Source organism: Perca flavescens, chromosome 22, assembly GCF_004354835.1.
Source record: "Perca flavescens isolate YP-PL-M2 chromosome 22, PFLA_1.0, whole genome shotgun sequence".
Classification (NCBI taxonomy): domain Eukaryota; kingdom Metazoa; phylum Chordata; class Actinopteri; order Perciformes; family Percidae; genus Perca; species Perca flavescens.
In genome coordinates this window covers 21254123-21272512 of record NC_041352.1, presented here as the reverse complement: position 1 = coordinate 21272512, position 18390 = coordinate 21254123, and the positions used below count along the sequence as shown (strand labels likewise).

At 40.6% G+C, this 18390-nt stretch overlaps 1 protein-coding gene across 4 annotated transcripts in view; it reads right to left on the bottom strand.

The window, feature by feature from the left end:
* cnksr2a (connector enhancer of kinase suppressor of Ras 2a) overlaps window positions 1-18390 on the bottom strand; it is a 64994-nt gene that overhangs the window by 3614 nt on the left and 42990 nt on the right. For all 4 annotated transcript variants that reach the window (XM_028569282.1, XM_028569284.1, XM_028569285.1 and 1 more), the window contains 10 exons: window positions 17383-17434; window positions 14203-14378; window positions 11975-12048; window positions 11762-11833; window positions 6664-6731; window positions 6180-6277; window positions 5477-5695; window positions 3901-4042; window positions 3142-3366; window positions 1376-1563 (listed from right to left, as the gene is read on the bottom strand). In XM_028569282.1, coding sequence (XP_028425083.1) covers window positions 1376-1563; window positions 3142-3366; window positions 3901-4042; window positions 5477-5695; window positions 6180-6277; window positions 6664-6731; window positions 11762-11833; window positions 11975-12048; window positions 14203-14378; window positions 17383-17434 — 1314 coding nt within the window. The remainder of the gene's footprint in view (window positions 1-1375; window positions 1564-3141; window positions 3367-3900; window positions 4043-5476; window positions 5696-6179; window positions 6278-6663; window positions 6732-11761; window positions 11834-11974; window positions 12049-14202; window positions 14379-17382; window positions 17435-18390) is intronic.

Genomic DNA, 18390 nt, shown 5'->3' with positions numbered 1-18390 from the left:
GATAAGTTAGGGTTAGGGTTAGGGTTAGGGTTCATGTGTCATGATAGCGTCATGTGTTCATGACACTGTGTCACATGTCACTCTTATGTAGATACCTTCAAGTAAAGTGTTACCGAATGTTTCTACATTCAGTAATTATCTCTCTGCGTAGGAGTTTTCAGTCAGGAGACGCATGTAATCCAGCGTTACGGTTTGTAATTCTCATTGATAACAGCTTAACTGTTTACTGTTCACTCTCCTAGAGACGTATCAGTGCTCTATTAACTTACTGCTAAAGCAAACACTTCCTACTGCTGCTACTGCACATTAAAAGTTATAAACTTGCAAAACACAACCTGCTTTTTATTATGTGTAGTACTCGCAGGAAACGCAATCCTGGTCCCCAATTCTGACCACTAGCAGCTCGACAAGTGTTTTCTGTACAGTAAATCGAGCGCGTTGTTGCAACAGAGCGATGCCGGCAGCGTCTTTTTTTTATTATTCTTGTTGGGCATTGGCAACCGCTGAATCACCCGCCCTCAGCCTAAAGCGTGAATTATACTGGCCGCAGCCCAGCTGACGTGCGCAAATGTGACGTCATGGAATCGCCGTAACTATTTATACCCGCGCTGGTGCTTGCAACACTAGTTGCAGTCTTCTCCTGGTGTCTGTTAGCAGTTAGCTCGCTCGTTAGCCGCTGAACCGCAGCAGAATGCAGGCAGAGCGAGCAGCCGCCAGCTGTTGACCCGTGCAGGACTTCACTGTGAGCGGACTGTTTAGAGACCATGTGACCGGCAGGTAACGTTAACTGGTCCCTATACGCAAACAACCTCATATCATAAACGATAGGGAACCCAGCAACGGCGATTATGAGCTTTCCCTCCATTTTCTCGGAACTGATGTTTTGGTAGGAACGAAAGTTTACATCGTATGTTTCTGCGGAATCAGCCAGTGCGAAGGACGTCTATATTCTGATTGGTTGCTGGTGTTTGCCGCTGCTTGCCGCTGCTTGCCGCTGAACCGCGTCATAGCTCATTACCAGAAAGTTGACATGCTTTAAACATTCTGATTGACGCTCTGGTCGCTCAAAATGTCCAAAACGTGACGCGGACAGATTTGCCACACTTTGCAGCTGAGAGAAGCTAGCTTCCATTGAATTGAACTACTTACCTAAATGGAAATCTTAAGTATTCTAACTTTAATACAAAACAAATCTTACTAGGACAATTTTATTTGCAATATAAGAAATTCAATAATGTCGTCTCAAGAAAGGACTGAAATGTCATTTAATTCTTACCTTGGTGTGTGCAAGATATACATTTACAGTATATATATGTGCTTATGTGTACTTGCACATTTATGCCTCCTGCACATGTGTCTGTGTGTGTTTACCAACCTTCAGCGTGGAGGTGAGTATACGGAGGCGGTGCAGACGGTCGTTGAGCTGAGGGTCGGCAGCCCGTCGCAGGAAGGACTGCCTGCAATCTGATTGGCCTTTGCCGTCCGACCCGCGACCCAGAGGACACACGCCGCCCTGCTCGCATGCACGAAACAGGTCGCCCAGGGATGCACCCTCGCTGCCGCCTTTACACAGTCAGAGAGAAAGACAACGTCACACGCTTTATCAATCAAATTTTATTTAAAGAAAACATAAAATCACCTTTCAACATGGTCTCAGTGCGCCTTACAATTAAAGGAATTTAGAAATAAAGTAATGATACAGAATACAAAACCAGCAACATAAGAGAATGCAGGAAGGACGCAGGAAGGATGGTGTGTTATGGTTTGGCTATTGTAAAGTCTATATCCACGACGTTCCACTTCCGGGATTGCTCCGTTGCCGTTGGAAATTCGGCCGAATGTCCCTCTTTTCGGTCGGAAGTCCGTCACCTTCCGCTTTCTTTGTGTTCCAATTCTAAACTCCGGTGGATTCATGAGGACTATGGTTAACTGCTCCTCAGATCTCTGTAGGGTAAATCCAGACAGCTAGCTAGACTATCTGTCCAATCTGAGTTTTCTGTTGCACGACTAAAACAACTTTTGAACTCATGTACTCATGTTCCACCAAAACAAGTTCCTTCCCGAGGCTATTTTGCAGTGGCACCGTGGCTCTGTCCGGCGCTTAGCACCGCCCAAGACGATTGTGATTGGTTCAGAGAAATGCCAATTAACCAGAGCACGTTTTTCTCCCATCCCGGAATGCTGTGTGGATATAGTATAATGAGTAGAGGTGGGTTTTCATTGAGATTTCAAAATGTCAACTGAGTGAGCTTCTTTAACATGGGGTGGGAGGCCATTCCAAAGACGAGGGGCACGGTAGGAGAAGGCTCTGCTACCAACTGATTTTTTCTTTCCTAGGGGAATGACCAGGAGACCAGCATCAAGGGAGCAGAGAGTGCATGCTGGTGTATATGATGTAATAAGATCAGATAAATAAGGGGGAGTGAGTCCATACAGGGCCTTATATGTTAAAAGAAGAACCTTAAAATCAGCTCTAGCTTGCTCTGGGAGCCAGTGAAGAGAGGCCATGATGATGATTTAAACCTTCCTTCGCCTTTCCATTATGTTGTCAAATGATTCGAAGGTAAAGGCTAAAGACCTGTCATAATCTGATTAGATTGAGTTATGTCTTAGAGCAACCACTGGAGGACAGCCGCACACACCTCAACACTTCTGCTCCACAATATAATGACTTGTGTTATTAATGATAATGAAGTCCTGTTCTCTCTGTCCCTTCAGCTTCATTTTGGCAGTTTTATTCCCTCTGCTTGGCTGATTAAATTGGAAGTCACATGGTTATTACATTTCATTGTTTACTATTTTAGTTTCACACTTTTCTTTCCGTACGCCGCTGGGCTCACCTTGGCTCTCATTAGCCTCATTAGATGTGAGTGTGTGTTACCATGCTCGATACTGATGACGATTTAAATGGAAATGTGTCTGCCTGAGAGCGATTTTATTTCTGGCACATGTACTGACGTCAAGTCTTCACCTAAAAAAAAAATGTCTCTGGTGGCTGTCATTCAATGAGACACAATTTTCCTTTTCTGCTCTTACCTGACACCCACCCACCCACACAATACAAGGCTACAAGAATGTTCTGTCTCCTCTGGTATGATTCCATGTGTTTCACAGTACATGCATGTCCCTGACTAAACTCACCGTTGTGCGCTTGCTGGTCTTCTTTCGCTGGGGGCGTGAGGAGTGTGTGTAGGTTGCTGTCTCGTGGCAGTGTGAAGCTGCGGGGTTTCCCTCCCTGGGTTGCCATAGGAATCAGCCTCTGCCTTGCCATGGGCAACGGGACATTCCTCTGTGCCGGAAGAGTGTAAACGGCTCCGGCCATCATAGTCCCGCCGCCCGGACTGGGCTCAGCAAAGACGGCGTCCTCTGTGATGTCAAGAATAAAAAGGAATAAGGAACATCAGTTTGCATTGTCTGTGTTCTGTTCAATCAAAATGAGCAACTATTGACCGCATCACACATTTTAAGTACTGAACACAAAAGACATGCACAAATGAAATTCAGCAGACATGTATTAAAGAATATAACAATAAAAAAGTAAATAAACAACTAAAAATATTCAAAATCCAACAAACACAATAGTTACTCCCCAGTAACTATTGTATTGATACGTTTGGTGCACCATTTAATAATATATTGTGTCAGCTAAATTCTCTATGGAGCAATGCCCTACTTGGAGGAAAAAGTACTGCAGCCAGCATGACAACAACCCGCACAATGCATTTTTCAGTGTCAAATATCTGGATCAGATGCTTGACTCTGACCTGAATATAATGGTAACACATTAGAGGCTAAAACTCCCCAGAAATAGTATCATTTAAAGCTTTGTATCTAAAAACAAAAGTAAGATAGTCATCAGCTGGCTGGATCCATTAAGCATGTGGTGTATGCGTGTGTTACCTAGTGGTCCAGTTTGTAGGTAGTGCAGTCCAGCCTCAGTCAACGGTGTCTCAATCAGGTCCTGCCAGGAACGTCTCTGAGACGAGGAAGAGCGGCCTGGAGAGCCCGTCTCACTGCTGCCCCCCGCCGGACTGGAACGGTACTACAGGAACCAGAGACAAATAGAACGTACAAGTATTTTTCAGCAATATTACTCTTAATGTTACATTTGCAATATGTTTTTTTTTTTGGAGAGTTTTTTGACCAGAGGTGAGACTTTAAGAGCAAAATCATCTATGTGTCCCCAGTGGATCATAGTAACTTTATTGGGATGTATGCGCAAACATTGCTGCCTATGTCTTTTATTTGAATATGGATGCCAGGAAGAGTGACTACTGGGGATCCAAATAAATAAACTATCCAGAGGAAGAGGGCTCATTTCTCATTCATAACACTTTAGTACTAGTCAAATATATTTGACATAACTGATAATATTCTGATGTGTTCACTTCACTGCCCATGACGGACAAGTTAAAGCTAAGTGTCTGGTTACTTTAAACTGCATATTTTTGTAACATTTGTATGAATTTTAACAACTATTTTCCAAAACTTGTGGATTTGGGAAATTTAAAGAATCATGAATAAATGAATAATTAAGACCCGCCAGTGGCTCCTCAAGTTTGAAATATTAATTACACCCAACACTACAGAAGTGTTGCAGGAACAAACAACACACTGAGACTTTACCTTTAGAGCCTTGCTCGCAATGGGGCTAAAAATGTACATTTTCATCATAAATCAAGGTAATTAATATCAAGGTACTGGTAGGATGGATGTAATCAGCTAATTGTGTGCCAATTACATTATGACGTGACATTGTGTGCAAATTTGTCATTTTAGCCTGAAAACTCAGAGAAATAAAGAAATCAAAATAAAGTGTTCATTCTCTGAATGCAGCTACATTTTGGCCTGATGGTGATGCTAAAGGAATTGAAAAGGCAGTCATTCAAAACATTACTGTTAATTGACATGAATATTCACAACTAAATGAATGTAAATCAGGCCTAAGTTGTTTAAAGTGCTCATGTTATGCTCATTTTCAGGTTCATAATTGTATTTAGTGGTTATATCAGAATAGGTTTACATGGTTTAATTTTCAAAAAACACCATATTTTTGTTGTACTGCACATAGCTGCAGCTCCTCTTTTCACCCTGTGTTTGTTGAGCTCTCTGTTTTAGCTACAGAGTGAGGAATCTCACTTCTGTTCCATCTTTGTTGGGAGTCGCACATGCGCAGTAGCTAGGTAAGGACTACTAGCCAGTCAGAAGCAGAGTATGAAGGCGTGCCACGCTTACAGCTAGGCGAGCATTATTACGTGTGTTACAAAGTGACACCTGTTTGTCACGGAAGTAAAGGCTGGACTACAATAGAGCTGTATGGAGCAGTTTGTGAACAGTGTTTTCTGTGGGATATGGTAAGTCCCTTTGGGGTGGACTTTGGGCTTTTTCACTTTGTAAACCTATAGCATGCACAAAAAGATATATAACACAAAGGAAAGGGAAAAAGCCAAAAAGCACTTTAAGATATAACACGCACCTCTACAGCATCACATCTGTACTGCACGTCGCTGCTGCTGCTGCCCCCTGGTTTCCTCCCGCTGTGTGTGGTGCCTCCCCCTAGAGGACCAGGATGGTACTGCGGCTCTGCAGCCACCACGGAAGGCTCGCCGCACAGGAAGTCCTCCTGGGAAGAGCGAGAACGAGACGTCTCCGTGGAAGATAGTCGAGTCGTCCGGCCTTCCAAAAAGGCACTCATCTAACATACAGAGAGGGAAGATGGAAAATGTGTTAGCCTTCAATTGATCGCCTAGTCTCATTCAATTGTATATATTACACTTAAAAAAAGAATTTCAACCGGCGAGAAAGCAGGAGGATGATTATATTAGTGTAGAGAAAGAATAGGTAATGAGTGTTTGTAGAAAAGGCTAACTATTTATTACAAGGATTTTTAGATATCATAATTCCTGTGTGTTTCTGATTATTTAAAATAAAACAGTGCTGTAATAGCAGTTGTTTTAGATTTTCATTTAATGTGGAGCAAAGCAGCGTGAGGTCCAATTATAGCATCAATTATACCAAATTTAGCCGCACCACTCCCTTCAGGCTAAATTAGCAATAACTTTAACTGTTAAATTGAATTGCGGAGGGGCACTGAACGTGATTGTTGCCTTCAAGTACAGCATGTACTTTATATGAGTGTGTAATACAGCTGTATGTGTGTGTGTGCGTGTGTGACTCACTGATGGAGGCCGTGGGTAGGTATCATATGGAGGTGGGGGACTGTCCTGTTTGGGGCTGGAGGTGGTGTCCTCCTCATGTTCACTCTCACTCCAGTAATCTGCAGGAAACCCACACAAAGACAGTCAGAAACACCATCCATCCACCAATCCACCCATGCATCCATCCACCCATCCATCCATGAATACTATACAAGTATAAGTGCAATAGGAATAGCAGTATTAGGGCCTAATATCAATCAATCAATCAATCAGAATTACAACACAGCTAGTTAAACATAACATACAAATCCATCCATTCATCGATTCACCCACCCATCCATTCACCCAACCATCCACCCGTCCATCCATCCATCCATCCATCCATCCATGAATACTGTACAAGTGCAATAGGAATAGCAGTAGCGTGTTTGGTACTTAAAGACAATATCCTTAGCAACCATCTGCTGAAGTGCCCGTCAGCAAGTCACTGAATGAACACCCTCACCCTGCTCCTGGCGTATCCTCTCTCGCTCGGCGTAGCCCACAGCGGCCATGTTGAGACGACTCAGCCATCTAACAGAAGGGAGGAACACCCAGCAACAGTCAGTCACGATTATCCTGTATTACAGTATCTCAAAAAACAATCAGTTTCAAATAGTTTGGATTTTGCTTATTTGCTTTCTTGCCGAGAGTTAACTGAGAAGACTAATACCACTCATATCTGTCAAGCCTGGAGCCAGGAGACGGTTAACTTAGCATAGCTTAGCATAAAGACTGGAAACAAGGAGATACAGCTAGCCGGTTATTGTCCAACTACTGTATACCAAATCTGTCTACCAGCACGTCTAAAGATCAATAATGAACATGTTATATCTTGTTTGTTTAAAACTACAAATTGGGGTTTTAAAGCCAGGCTAGTTGTTGCCCCTGCTTCCAGTATTCATGCTCAGATAAATAAGCGGCTGCTGCTTCTTCCCATCTAACTACTTACTAAATGTCTAAGAGACTTGTTTCTCTTTAAAAAAAAAAAAAACAGTAAAAACATTATTATTGTTTCCGCTGCAAATCAACCTATTAGAGGAAATTTGTAAAATACCCAATTGAAACGCAATGAAAACATCTATTTCTGATGTTTTAAAGGGGTGATAGAATGCAAAACCGATTTTACCCTGTCATAGTTGAATAACGACAGTTCGGTGGGTAAATAGGACATACATAGAAGCTCAAAGTCCCATTGACACCCCTTTACTATGAAAATCTCATATTTTGAAACTGCCGCTGAAAACGGGCGAATCTCAACAAAGCTAGTTGCTTACGTAAGCATCTCAAAATGCTATTCCATTTCAAAATTCACTTCTAATACTTTTTTATGCAAGAAATCAACTACGTAAAGCTCAAATATTTGCCGTTTTACGAAAATGGATGACTAATTGCAAATTTTGTCCGACTGTGTGTCGGAATTCAGCAGCCGGTGCTGCCTGTGTTGTTGCCTCGCTGCCCGGCCTGCCTTCCTTCACACACCCCGGCCTGCTCTGAGCTCGATTGAGCTCCGTTACGGCTTGCAGCCCACAGCACTCCATACCCGCGCAAAGTCCCCGGTTTTTGGCTAATGGACTACTACTAAACGCTGGTGCTCTGACAGAGCTCCAGGGCCTGCAGTTCCCCTCTTCCTGCTAGCTAAATGCCCGGTGTGTGTGAGTAAGAGTGCGGTCAGCGAGCTTGTTACACCAGCAATCTGTTACCACAGGTTCCAGTTAATCTTTTAATGTGTGTAATTATAATGTGTTGAGTTATTTAAACAAACGGTTGGGGAAATAAACGCTGCTTGTCCGCGAGTCTCATTGATAGAGCCTGAGGCTGGATGTAGCTCTATCAATGAGAGCTAGCTCCTCCTAGAATTCCTCTGAAATTCACGGACACCGTTGTTAGCTTTATAAGACATTTAGGGAGATGTTGTATAAGTGGCGTGACGAAATTCAAACTGTAAATATACACACATTATGCGGTAAATGAAGCTAACTATCCCTGATTTGTAGCTAGCTACACATAGCTAGGATTGAAGGGACAGTCATAGCTAACGAAACCCCCACTGTTCATAAAAATTCATTAACTTGAAATTGGACACCGTTGTTAGCTTTATAAGACCTTTAGGGAGATGTTTTGTAAGTGGCGTGATGAAATTCAAACTGTAAATATACACAAATTACGCCAAAAATGAAGCTAACTATCCGTGATTTGTAGCTAGCTACACATAGCTAAGATTGAAGGGACAGTCATAGCTAACGAAACCCCCACTGTTCACAAAAATTCATTAACTTGAAATTGGACACCGTTGTTCGCTTTATAAGACATTTAGGGAGATGTTGTATAAGTGGTGTGAAAAAATATAGCTACTCCAGTTATGCTGACAGCCAGCCAAGATTAACTGGAACTATTGTAAGAGATTGCTGGTGTAACAAGCTCGCTGACTGAGCTATCACTCTCACACACGGGCCATTTAGCTAGCAGGAAGAGGGGAGCTGCAGGCCCTGGAGCTCTGTCAGCGCAGCAGCGTTTGGTCCATTAACCCCAAAACGGTGACTTTGCGCGGGTATGGAGTGCTGTGGGCTGCCAGGCATGACAGAGCTCCAGCTACCGGGGTCTGTGGAGGAAGGCAGGCCGGGCAGCGAGGCAGCAACACAGGCAGCACCGGCAGCTGAACTCTGACACACAGTCGTACCAAATTTGCAATAAGCCATCAATTTTCATAAAACGTCCCATATTTGAGCTTTATATAGTTGATTTCTCGCTTAAAAAAGTCTCAGAAGTGAATTTAATAACGTAATAGCCCAACAAACAATGTATAACTTTGCAGTGAGACCTGCTGTCAAGTCTCCCATGTGTTTCTATGTAGTTTGCTCAAACCAATCAGCACGTAGCTCATTCTGAATATTCATGAGCATACCATATTTGGAAAAAAAGCTCTTGTTCCAAATAGAGCCATATTCACAGGGTAGTTAAGGGCCTAATAAAATAGCATTCGGGCAAATTTTCAGCCCAACCAATGTTACATACCGCATTAGGAGACCTTAAGGAACAGTGTAAAATACCCTATATAATCATTCTATCACCCCTTTAACAAAATCCTTTGTGCAGATAAGCAAAGAAAGCGACATGCAAAACGAAATTTGCCATGGTTCAACAAAATTATTGGGGATATAATGAAAAAGCGAGATGTGGCGCTAAAAAAAATTCTAAAATCAGGACTAACAACGGATCGATTTGCCTTTACAAGTCAAAGAAATAAAGTTACAACTGAGCTTAGAAAGGCCAAAGCTAGTTTTTTTCTTGAAATCATTAGAAATGCACAAGGTAATAGTAGAATAATATGGAAAACTATTGATAAATTGATTGGAAAAGAAAAGTCAAAATGTGAGAATATTCGTCTCAATATTAATGGAAAAATTATTGATGACTCTTTTGCAAAAGCAACAGCTTTTAATGAATATTTTTTAAACAGTGTTCAAAAACTGGCTCAGAATTTTCAAATTGCTCATCCATCTCTTATAATCAGTGACAAATCTGATTTTAATCTTAGCTTAATAACTACAAATAAATTATTACTGTGTTAAACCGCAGCAAAGCAAAAGATATCTATGGATTTGATACTTCTTTTTTGAAACAACATAAGAACATCATCTCTGATCCGTTGACAACAATGATCAATCAATCGATTAGTGAGGGTATTTTTCCAGCAGCCCTAAAACCTGCAATTGTCACCCCTAGTCCAATAAGCATCCTCCCAGCTGTGTCAAAAGTGCTCGAGAAGACTGTGGCGGAGCAACTTACCGCCCACTTTGACTCACAATCTCTCTTAAATCCAATGCAATTTGCTTTTAGACGTAAATACTCAACAGACTTTGCCTGTTGTTACTTCCTGGAAACTGTCAGGGCATATATGGAAGGGTGGTGGGAGCAGTATTCCTTGATCTGCGTAAAGCTTTTGATACTGTCAATCACCAGATACTTTACAGAAAATTAAATCAATATAGTCTCTCTGAGCACACTCAAAACTGGATAAGATCTTATTTGAGCGACCGACATCAGTGTGTCCAAGTGAATAACATCCAATCTGCGTTTAGAGCCACCTCGATGGGAGTGCCGCAAGGGTCTATTTTGGGACCCTTGCTTTTTAGCATCTATATAAATGACCTCCCTAGAGTGTGTTCGGACGTTGATGTAATCATTATACGCTGATGATACGGTGATCTTCACTTTTGGGAATAACGAGCTGGAGGTTGCTGACAAATTATCAAAAGAGATGCAAAAACTTGCACTATGGTTGCAGACGTCCTGTCTGACCTTAAACGTTGATAAAACGGTTTCAATGTTTTTTTCAAATAAACGTAAATTACAACTAACTCAAGAAATTCAAGTAAATGGACAAAAAATAAAAAATGTAAATGAAACAAAATATTTAGGTCTAGTACTTGATTCGGATCTTGGTTTTAAAAGTCACATAAAACAAATTGGTAATAAATTGAAATTTAATTTGATGAATTATAAACATATTAGAAATTCATTAACTACTGAAGCCTCACATATATACCTCAATACTATGATTGTTCCACATCTTCTGTATTGCATGTCTAGTTGGTCTCAGGTGTGTAAAACATCGTTAAAATTACTTGAATCATTATACAAAAGGGCCATAAGAATTCATGATAAAAAGTCTCGCCAGTATCATCACTGTAAAGTTCAAAATAAATATAACATTTTGAGTTTTGAAAACCTAATTAAATATAATCACATCTCTGCTCTATTTAAAATTATTTATAACAACGCTGCTCTCCCTTTGAGAAAATTTGTCACATTGAATTCGGAGAGAATCTCTAGAGCCACACGGTCGACAGTCAGAGGAGAGTGCAGCGTTCCAAGACGTAGAACCACATATGGTCAACAATTGTTTTCTTATAAAGCAACCAGCCTTTGGAACATTCTTCCAAACGAAATTATTTCATGCACAAATTATAGTACTTTTACACGCCTGACCAAACAGTGGTTATTATCAAAGCAAATTTGTACGCACTGAATGACTGTGATATGAATGATGTAAACTGAGTGAGTGAGTGATAGATTCCTGAAGTGGAGAGTGTTTCTATGATGTGAGTGAAGTAGTGCTTTCATGTATTATTGTGTATATATTTTATGAATTTTTGTAAGTATAACATCAACCTGTCCAGGGACTGCAGGTGGAAATTAGCATTTTCTGCTATAACCTGGCACAGGACATCTGTTCTTTTATAGACTAATGTTTTTTGTGCATTGTCCCTGATCAAATAAAAAGAAAAAAAAAAAAAAAAAAAAAGTAACGAGTTGATTATGTAAATGACAACACAGTTTGGGAGAGCCTATGCACAGGTCGAAGTTTGAGCCTCTATGAAAATATATCTTGCAAATTATGATTTTCATACACATCACTGCCCAAATAAAAACAAGCCTTTATTTTTATCATCAAATAAAACAAATAGTTGCTTTGTGCTCTGGGGATTGTAAACAGGAAGCTGCACTCCTGCCACCCAGCAGGGAGTTTGCCCTTCTGCGTAACCTTCCTCCGTGTTTACCTGTTCATGTCATCCACTCCATCTGCTGCAAAGTAGAAACTCTTGACCTTGGGGTGGCATGCTTTGAAAGCACTAGAGAGAAATGGGGGGAATAGTTGGAGTTATTTTTGCTGAAAAAATGCATTTATACATCATTGCATGTAAACTGCACATGGAGTTTAAACACATGAATATGCAGTAAACAGTGAAGCGAAGTTTTTGACGTGAACTTACTACTTCTTGCGACATTCACTGGCCCGGTCAATCTTAAACTCTGGAAGACTGACGAAACCCTCTGCCTTCTCATCCTGAAAGAAAAATGAAAGATCTCAAGAGAAATACTAAGTTAAATGGGAAGTGGGAATTAAGGAAAAGTTTATTTCAATGTGATTTATATCCCATACATGTGGTTGTTGTGACTCTATGGGTCATGCTACCTTTGCACTCCTAGTAGAGATTCGGGGAAACGAGGACTCTATCAGAACAATGTACAACTGTCTCTTACCGTTGTCCAAACAAACATGATTTTTAGATGAATCATTTCACTTGTCTCAGAGCTTGATCGATAAATCACCGGCTGGAACGGCCATGATGACTTACTACAGATCGGTGTACATCCGGGTCAACCTTGCACGTCAGTTAGTTTACATGTGTGAAGCAGTAGTTAATAGAAAGCATTCATTATGTAACCTAAAACCATGCTAGCCGAGTCTCAGGACTGGACAGGAATCCAACAACTCCAGTTTGTATTTTCGGAGCAATGAGCCTTCGGAACAGTGGGATTTTGTTTTCGGGATGACGGGTTGTCGGACTAATGGGCTTTCGGTCCAATGGGACATTTTTCGGACTTTTGGGGTTTTGGAATAATTGGCCGTTGGACCAGTGTGAAGTCCCCCTTAGTTTTGTGTTAGCATGCTAACATTTGCTAATTGGCACTAAACACAAAGTAGAGCTGAGTCATTAGTTTTTCAGGTATTTGGTTATCAATTGAAGTACTGAAAAGTAGTGGAAATTTTGACTTAAAGTCACTATTTTGAAGAAACAACTCACACATCCAAAAATTCTTCTGTGCAGGTGCGTTGGAAGATAACAAACTTGGAAACAAAGGAACTATAGCAACAGCAGAGTGCGGGATTTCTTTCTTTGTTTCCAAGTTGTTTTTGACCTAAACTCACTAAAAATCATAAATGTCAACCTCAACCTTATACTTTACACAAATCTAAGCTAGAGTCAGACTGAAATCTCTTTTGCCTACTTCTAATCAGGTCAAAGTCTTCTGTAGCTGTAATATTCTAGCGTTAAAGGTGCTCTAAGTGATGTCATGCGTCTTTTAGGCTACAACATTTGTTGTCACATACAGCAAACATCTCCTCACTATCCGCGAGCTGCCTGTCCCCTTAACACACTGTAAAAAAGACGCGGTCTCTGTAGACAGGCCAGGCTCCACAAACGGCAACAAAAACCAACTGTGCCAACCTGCACCACCAAACATAACAAACAGTGTTCCAGCCAATAACCGACATGAAGGATTTGGGGGTGGGGGTTGAGGGATTAGTGCGCGGAAGCACGGAAGGTAGGGAGAGGGGACGGGATGAGGAGGAGGGAGGGGAGAGCTAGCCACTGAGAAGACTAATACCACTCATATCTGTCAAGCCTGGAGCCAGGAGACGGTTAACTTAGCATAGCTTAGCATAAAGACCGGAAACAAGGCGATACAGCTAGCCTGTTATTGTCCAACTACTGTATACCAAATTTGTCTACCAGTACGTCTAAAGATCAATAATGAACATGTTATAGCTTGTTTGTTTAAAACTACAAATTGGGGTTTTAAAGCCAGGCTAGTTGTTGCCCCTGCTTCCAGTATTCATGCTCAGATAAATAAGCGGCTGCTGCTTCTTCCCATCTAACTACTTACTAAATGTCTAAGAGACTTGTTTCTCTTTAAAAAAAACAAACAGTAAAAACATTATTATTGTTTCCGCTGCAAATCAACCTATTAGAGGAAATTTGTAAAATACCCAATTGAAACGCAATGAAAACATCTATTTCTGATGTTTTAAAGGGGTGATAGAATGCAAAACCGATTTTACCCTGTCATAGTTGAATAACGACAGTTTGTTCGTTTTGTTTGAAAATACTTTGAACGTCAACAAGAAGGGCCGTCACCCAACATCGCTTAGAGCACCTTTAAGCTTGACTTCAGGGTACCTTGACAGTGTTCTCTCCCATCGTCTTTTTCACAGAACCAACAGAACTATCGCAAAAACTTGCTCCTTGTGCTTAAGTTACAGCAAGTACAGATTATGACAAATTTCATCATTGGCTCTTTGTCACAGATACGGTTTTAAACACAATGAAATATGTTACACTTTTTGGGATGCTGAAATATTTTTTAGTGACAATAAAGATTCAGATAAGAGGCTGAAAAAGGCGTAAAAAAAAAACCGCGTACAAAAACGCACCTCCTCATTGATGTACCAGTACAGGCAGTTGTCCTTGAGAACAAACCAGTACTTCTTCCATTTCTGAGAAAAGTAACCCTTTGCATCTCTCTTTCTCCACAGCCAGCCCTCGCAGTCTCCTCTGCCCAGCGCCTTGCAGGAAACACGCCTCCGACTCAGGGAGGCCAAACTTCGTCCTGGAACAACACGGCGGAAGCGTGACAGACAGTGAGTTATAAAATCAGAAAACTGAAAGAAAGCATGAATTGAAAGCAAGAAACATTGTCGTTCAAAAGGTGCTTGTAAGTGCACACTCACATCCTAATGTTGCAATAAATCTTGGCAGCAGTTCATTCCCTGACAGAACGCTGCTGCAATGCAGTAAGGTAAGAGGTGTTTAAAGAAAATTGGCTTTTCTTTCTGGCATAGAAGCCCTGTAACATTTTTTTTTCACAACGGGCTTCTCATTAGAGATTACCGGGGAAACTTGGCTCCCAGTCGAGGGCCGCCGAGAAACTTTTATTGTGCTGTATCAAAAGTCTTACGACTTTAAAGGGGATGCAATTCAATATTCCATTTATTTCTGCAGCAATGGAAAGTGCAGCGTACAGTATATCTCTAAAGGAAACAACTCTATACTCTCTACACAAGGAAACTTGTCTAGAGAGAATCTGCAGATCATTTACAAGTTATAGTCTCTGATATAGAGAAAACTTTACACCCTGAAAATGTACTAAAGTGCTTTTTTATTTTCACTTCATTCTCTCTGCAGCAGCTCCAAACTAATGCCTGATGATACCATCACCAATTTAATTTCTGCTTTTAGGAGAGAAAACGGCGATTGCCTCAGCCATGGAGCAAAAGGAGTAACTAATATTTCATTACTTGTTTGATAAGGGCGCTACTAAAACGATCAAGAAATCATCATCATCATCATCCCATTCATTTTCAAACTTTGGTTTAATTGCTGTAAACAAACAAAGCTGTCGCCCGGAAAAAAAGTGCAGATGGAGCTAAAGCTTTCGGAGCTTCACGCGATGGCAGATGGTGAAATAAGTAAAAGAAAATCCCTTCCAACATGTTGATCCTCGTTAGTGTGGTGAAAGAAAGAAAGAAAGAAAGGAAAAAAACTTTGGTCAAAGACGCAAAGCCACTGATGCCAGGGAGTTGGAGAAAAGACAAATAGGAAGTGAAATCACTTCAACGAGAAGAAGCAGAAGCATTTAAGGGATTTGGTATTTCAATAAACACTTGCTCTGATTAAAATGAGAGAAAAAAAATACCAATCATCTGAAACATGGTCTCATTTGTTTAAAGAAATCAAACAAAACGTCTTGGAATGCATGTGTTAAAAAAATACCGCATATTACAATTGTAATGCTCTACACAGAAAATGTGACCAAAACATAGTAGTTTTCATCTTCCCATTAAAACAAAGCAATGCTAAATGACCGGATTTTCATCCGTACAGTATAGAGCAAACAGAAGGAGACGGGACAGAGGAAAGCTGCTTTGCCTGCAGTCCTGTCTGGACTCGTGAAAATCTGAGAAATTAGCATGATGTGTTAAAATGCAAATACAGCGGCCTCTGCACCAAAAATGTGTGACAAATGTGTTTTTTTTTCCCCGACACTGAAATTGTTCTGTTGCAGAGACTTAATAAGTAAGAAGTTAATAACTTGACAAGTCCAGAAGCGCTGCGGTCAGTAAAGTTAGTTTTTATTCATATTTCACCAGAGTGATTGATTAGGTTACCAACCTGCATCTTTTCACCTGTGCATAAACCTTAAAAAATTACCAAAACTAAATGTGCTAAAGGCACTAAGATGACTGAAACGCCGATGTGCTGAAACAATTAGTCAATTAAACAATTAGTCGTTATACAGAAAATAAATCAGCAACTATTTTGATATGTAACTAAACATTTACAGTGTTTATTAAGCAAAACGTTCAACTATTAGCAAAGTCCAGCATTCAAATGGGAAGATTCACTGTGTTCCTCTGTTTTATATCAATGTAAATTGATTTATTTATTTTTTTTTAGGTTTTGGGCAATTGGTTGATCATCGAGCTTTGGGAAATTGTCAGGGCCATTTGTCACTTTGGTGGGCCCTTTGATAGATAAAAAAAAAAGACTACTTATCAACACAAATAATAGATAATAGTCATTAGTTGCAGGCCTAATCCAGAAAATACATCTCTAACTGATTTATCACATACAAAATACAAGTAATAAGTCATTATTCACTCTATTGTCAGCCCTATGTACCATGTTATTGACTGATACTGTGAATAAAAGGTTGTATAATAGGACCGCGTGTAATGAAAGAATCATGATGGTCAACCAAAAATTAAATATTAGCAAAATATGAACCTGCACTGACAGAAAACCCATCTCTGTCTAGAAAAAAAAAAAAAAAATTTTATTTTATAGGCCTCTATATTTCTAAAGAAAAGGCAATATTAATGTGAATTCATAGGGATATTCTTTGAAGGAACTATGTATTTTGGTACTTAATATGAGGGGAAATGCAGAAGCTGTGTTCAATGGAGCATTTCTAAATGTTAATGTTTAATAGGTTGCTACCATGAGAGTCTTTTAGTAAATGCACAGCAAGTCCAGCTGCACATATGCAAAATATTACAGTTGTTAAACATTGACTTTTCATTGAAGTAGGAGACTTCTTGCATTCTGCACTGATGAAATGAGCAATATTTGCATATTAATAGATTCTAGACTAACCGTATCTGGCTCAAATTAATATGCAAAGCAGAATATTGTAATGTCTTAAAATCATGTCTGGATGGGAAATGTGTCTACGGGCAAGAACACAATGAAGAATTAAGTTTCCAATAATAAAAGCATAATGAATGGATTTATTTGGGTTAATATGGAGCCTGTTAGTTAATGGAAATTCTTCTGGTTCTGCCTATGAACACAAAACAACTAATTCAAAGTCTATAATTTGTACCGAAAAACATGTTTTTTTCCTTGAAACTTTCTAGCAAATTACAGACCCATAAAATGAAGTGCTACTAAGATAATTGGTTCAACTGAAGCAGCAGCTGCTCTCGCATTTTTTGTACAATGTCCATTAGCCCGGCGTAACTGAGAGAGTGAGTGAGTAGCAAGTGTTGGACTGTGACGGCAACTTGCAAAAAAATAAAAAAGGAAACCAAACAGGTGGCTTCTCTGCTTACCTTTATTCTTCTTCCTGTTCTTTGACTGCAGAGAGGAGGACTGCTGGTATGTCTGAGAGAGGGTTGGAAAGAAGAGAAGAAGAGGGAGGGTGAGATGAGGACAGAGCAAGCTGTCAGGATGAATCAGTGGCCTTTGTTTTGCTGCAAAGAATCATGGGATATAAAAGATGACAGAGGAGAGGAGGCAGAAGACACTTGAATACAAAGGGAAACACTCTTTGCCTCATTATCTCTTTCGCGCACAGACGTGCGCTTATGCTGGGGTGGAAAAGTCAACCTCATGGAGGACTTTGGTGACTGTCACACCTCTAAACATAGAATAAAGGGACAGGAAGGGAGGGGTGGCACAACAGGACATCCAGGTGATGGAGGAAAAGAGAGAAAATAGAGGGAGCTCAGGGGCCTCAGGGGTTAAAACAGAAAATTTCAGTAAGCAAAATGTGAAGGACAAACATCTAAAAGAGGGTTTTTTAAGATCTGTATGGGCTACAGCTTGAGCCTCATTTATTTGTTTACATTTTGGTAAACTGGCACCATTAATGCCACACATAATGCATTGAAAGTAATTAGCCTCAGGAGTGCCTGTTTGCAGTGCACCCATGTCTTTTTTTCTATGATTTTATGGACATTTATTAGTGACAGACATTGGAGATAACGTAAATGCCATTTGAGATGTGACCTCTCTCGACAGGTCATATGGGGCACCAGATGAGCTCTGATGTCACGATATTACACACTAGAGCCTGGAGCTCGGCTATTCGCAGCCCCAAGCTCAGCCAAGACAGATGACATGGGCCCGCCCACACCCACTGATACGCCATCTGCCATCGCAGCACCCGTGCACACTGTAAACACACACGCACATGGAAACGCATTTAATTTCCAAAGAGATGCTGTCAAAATGTATAAGGTCACTGCCGGCCAAAAGGGCTGTCTGGACCTGAGAGCTCAGACGGACACAGGCAGGGCGGACAGGTGTCATGGAAGTTACAGGGGGGTACTAATGTG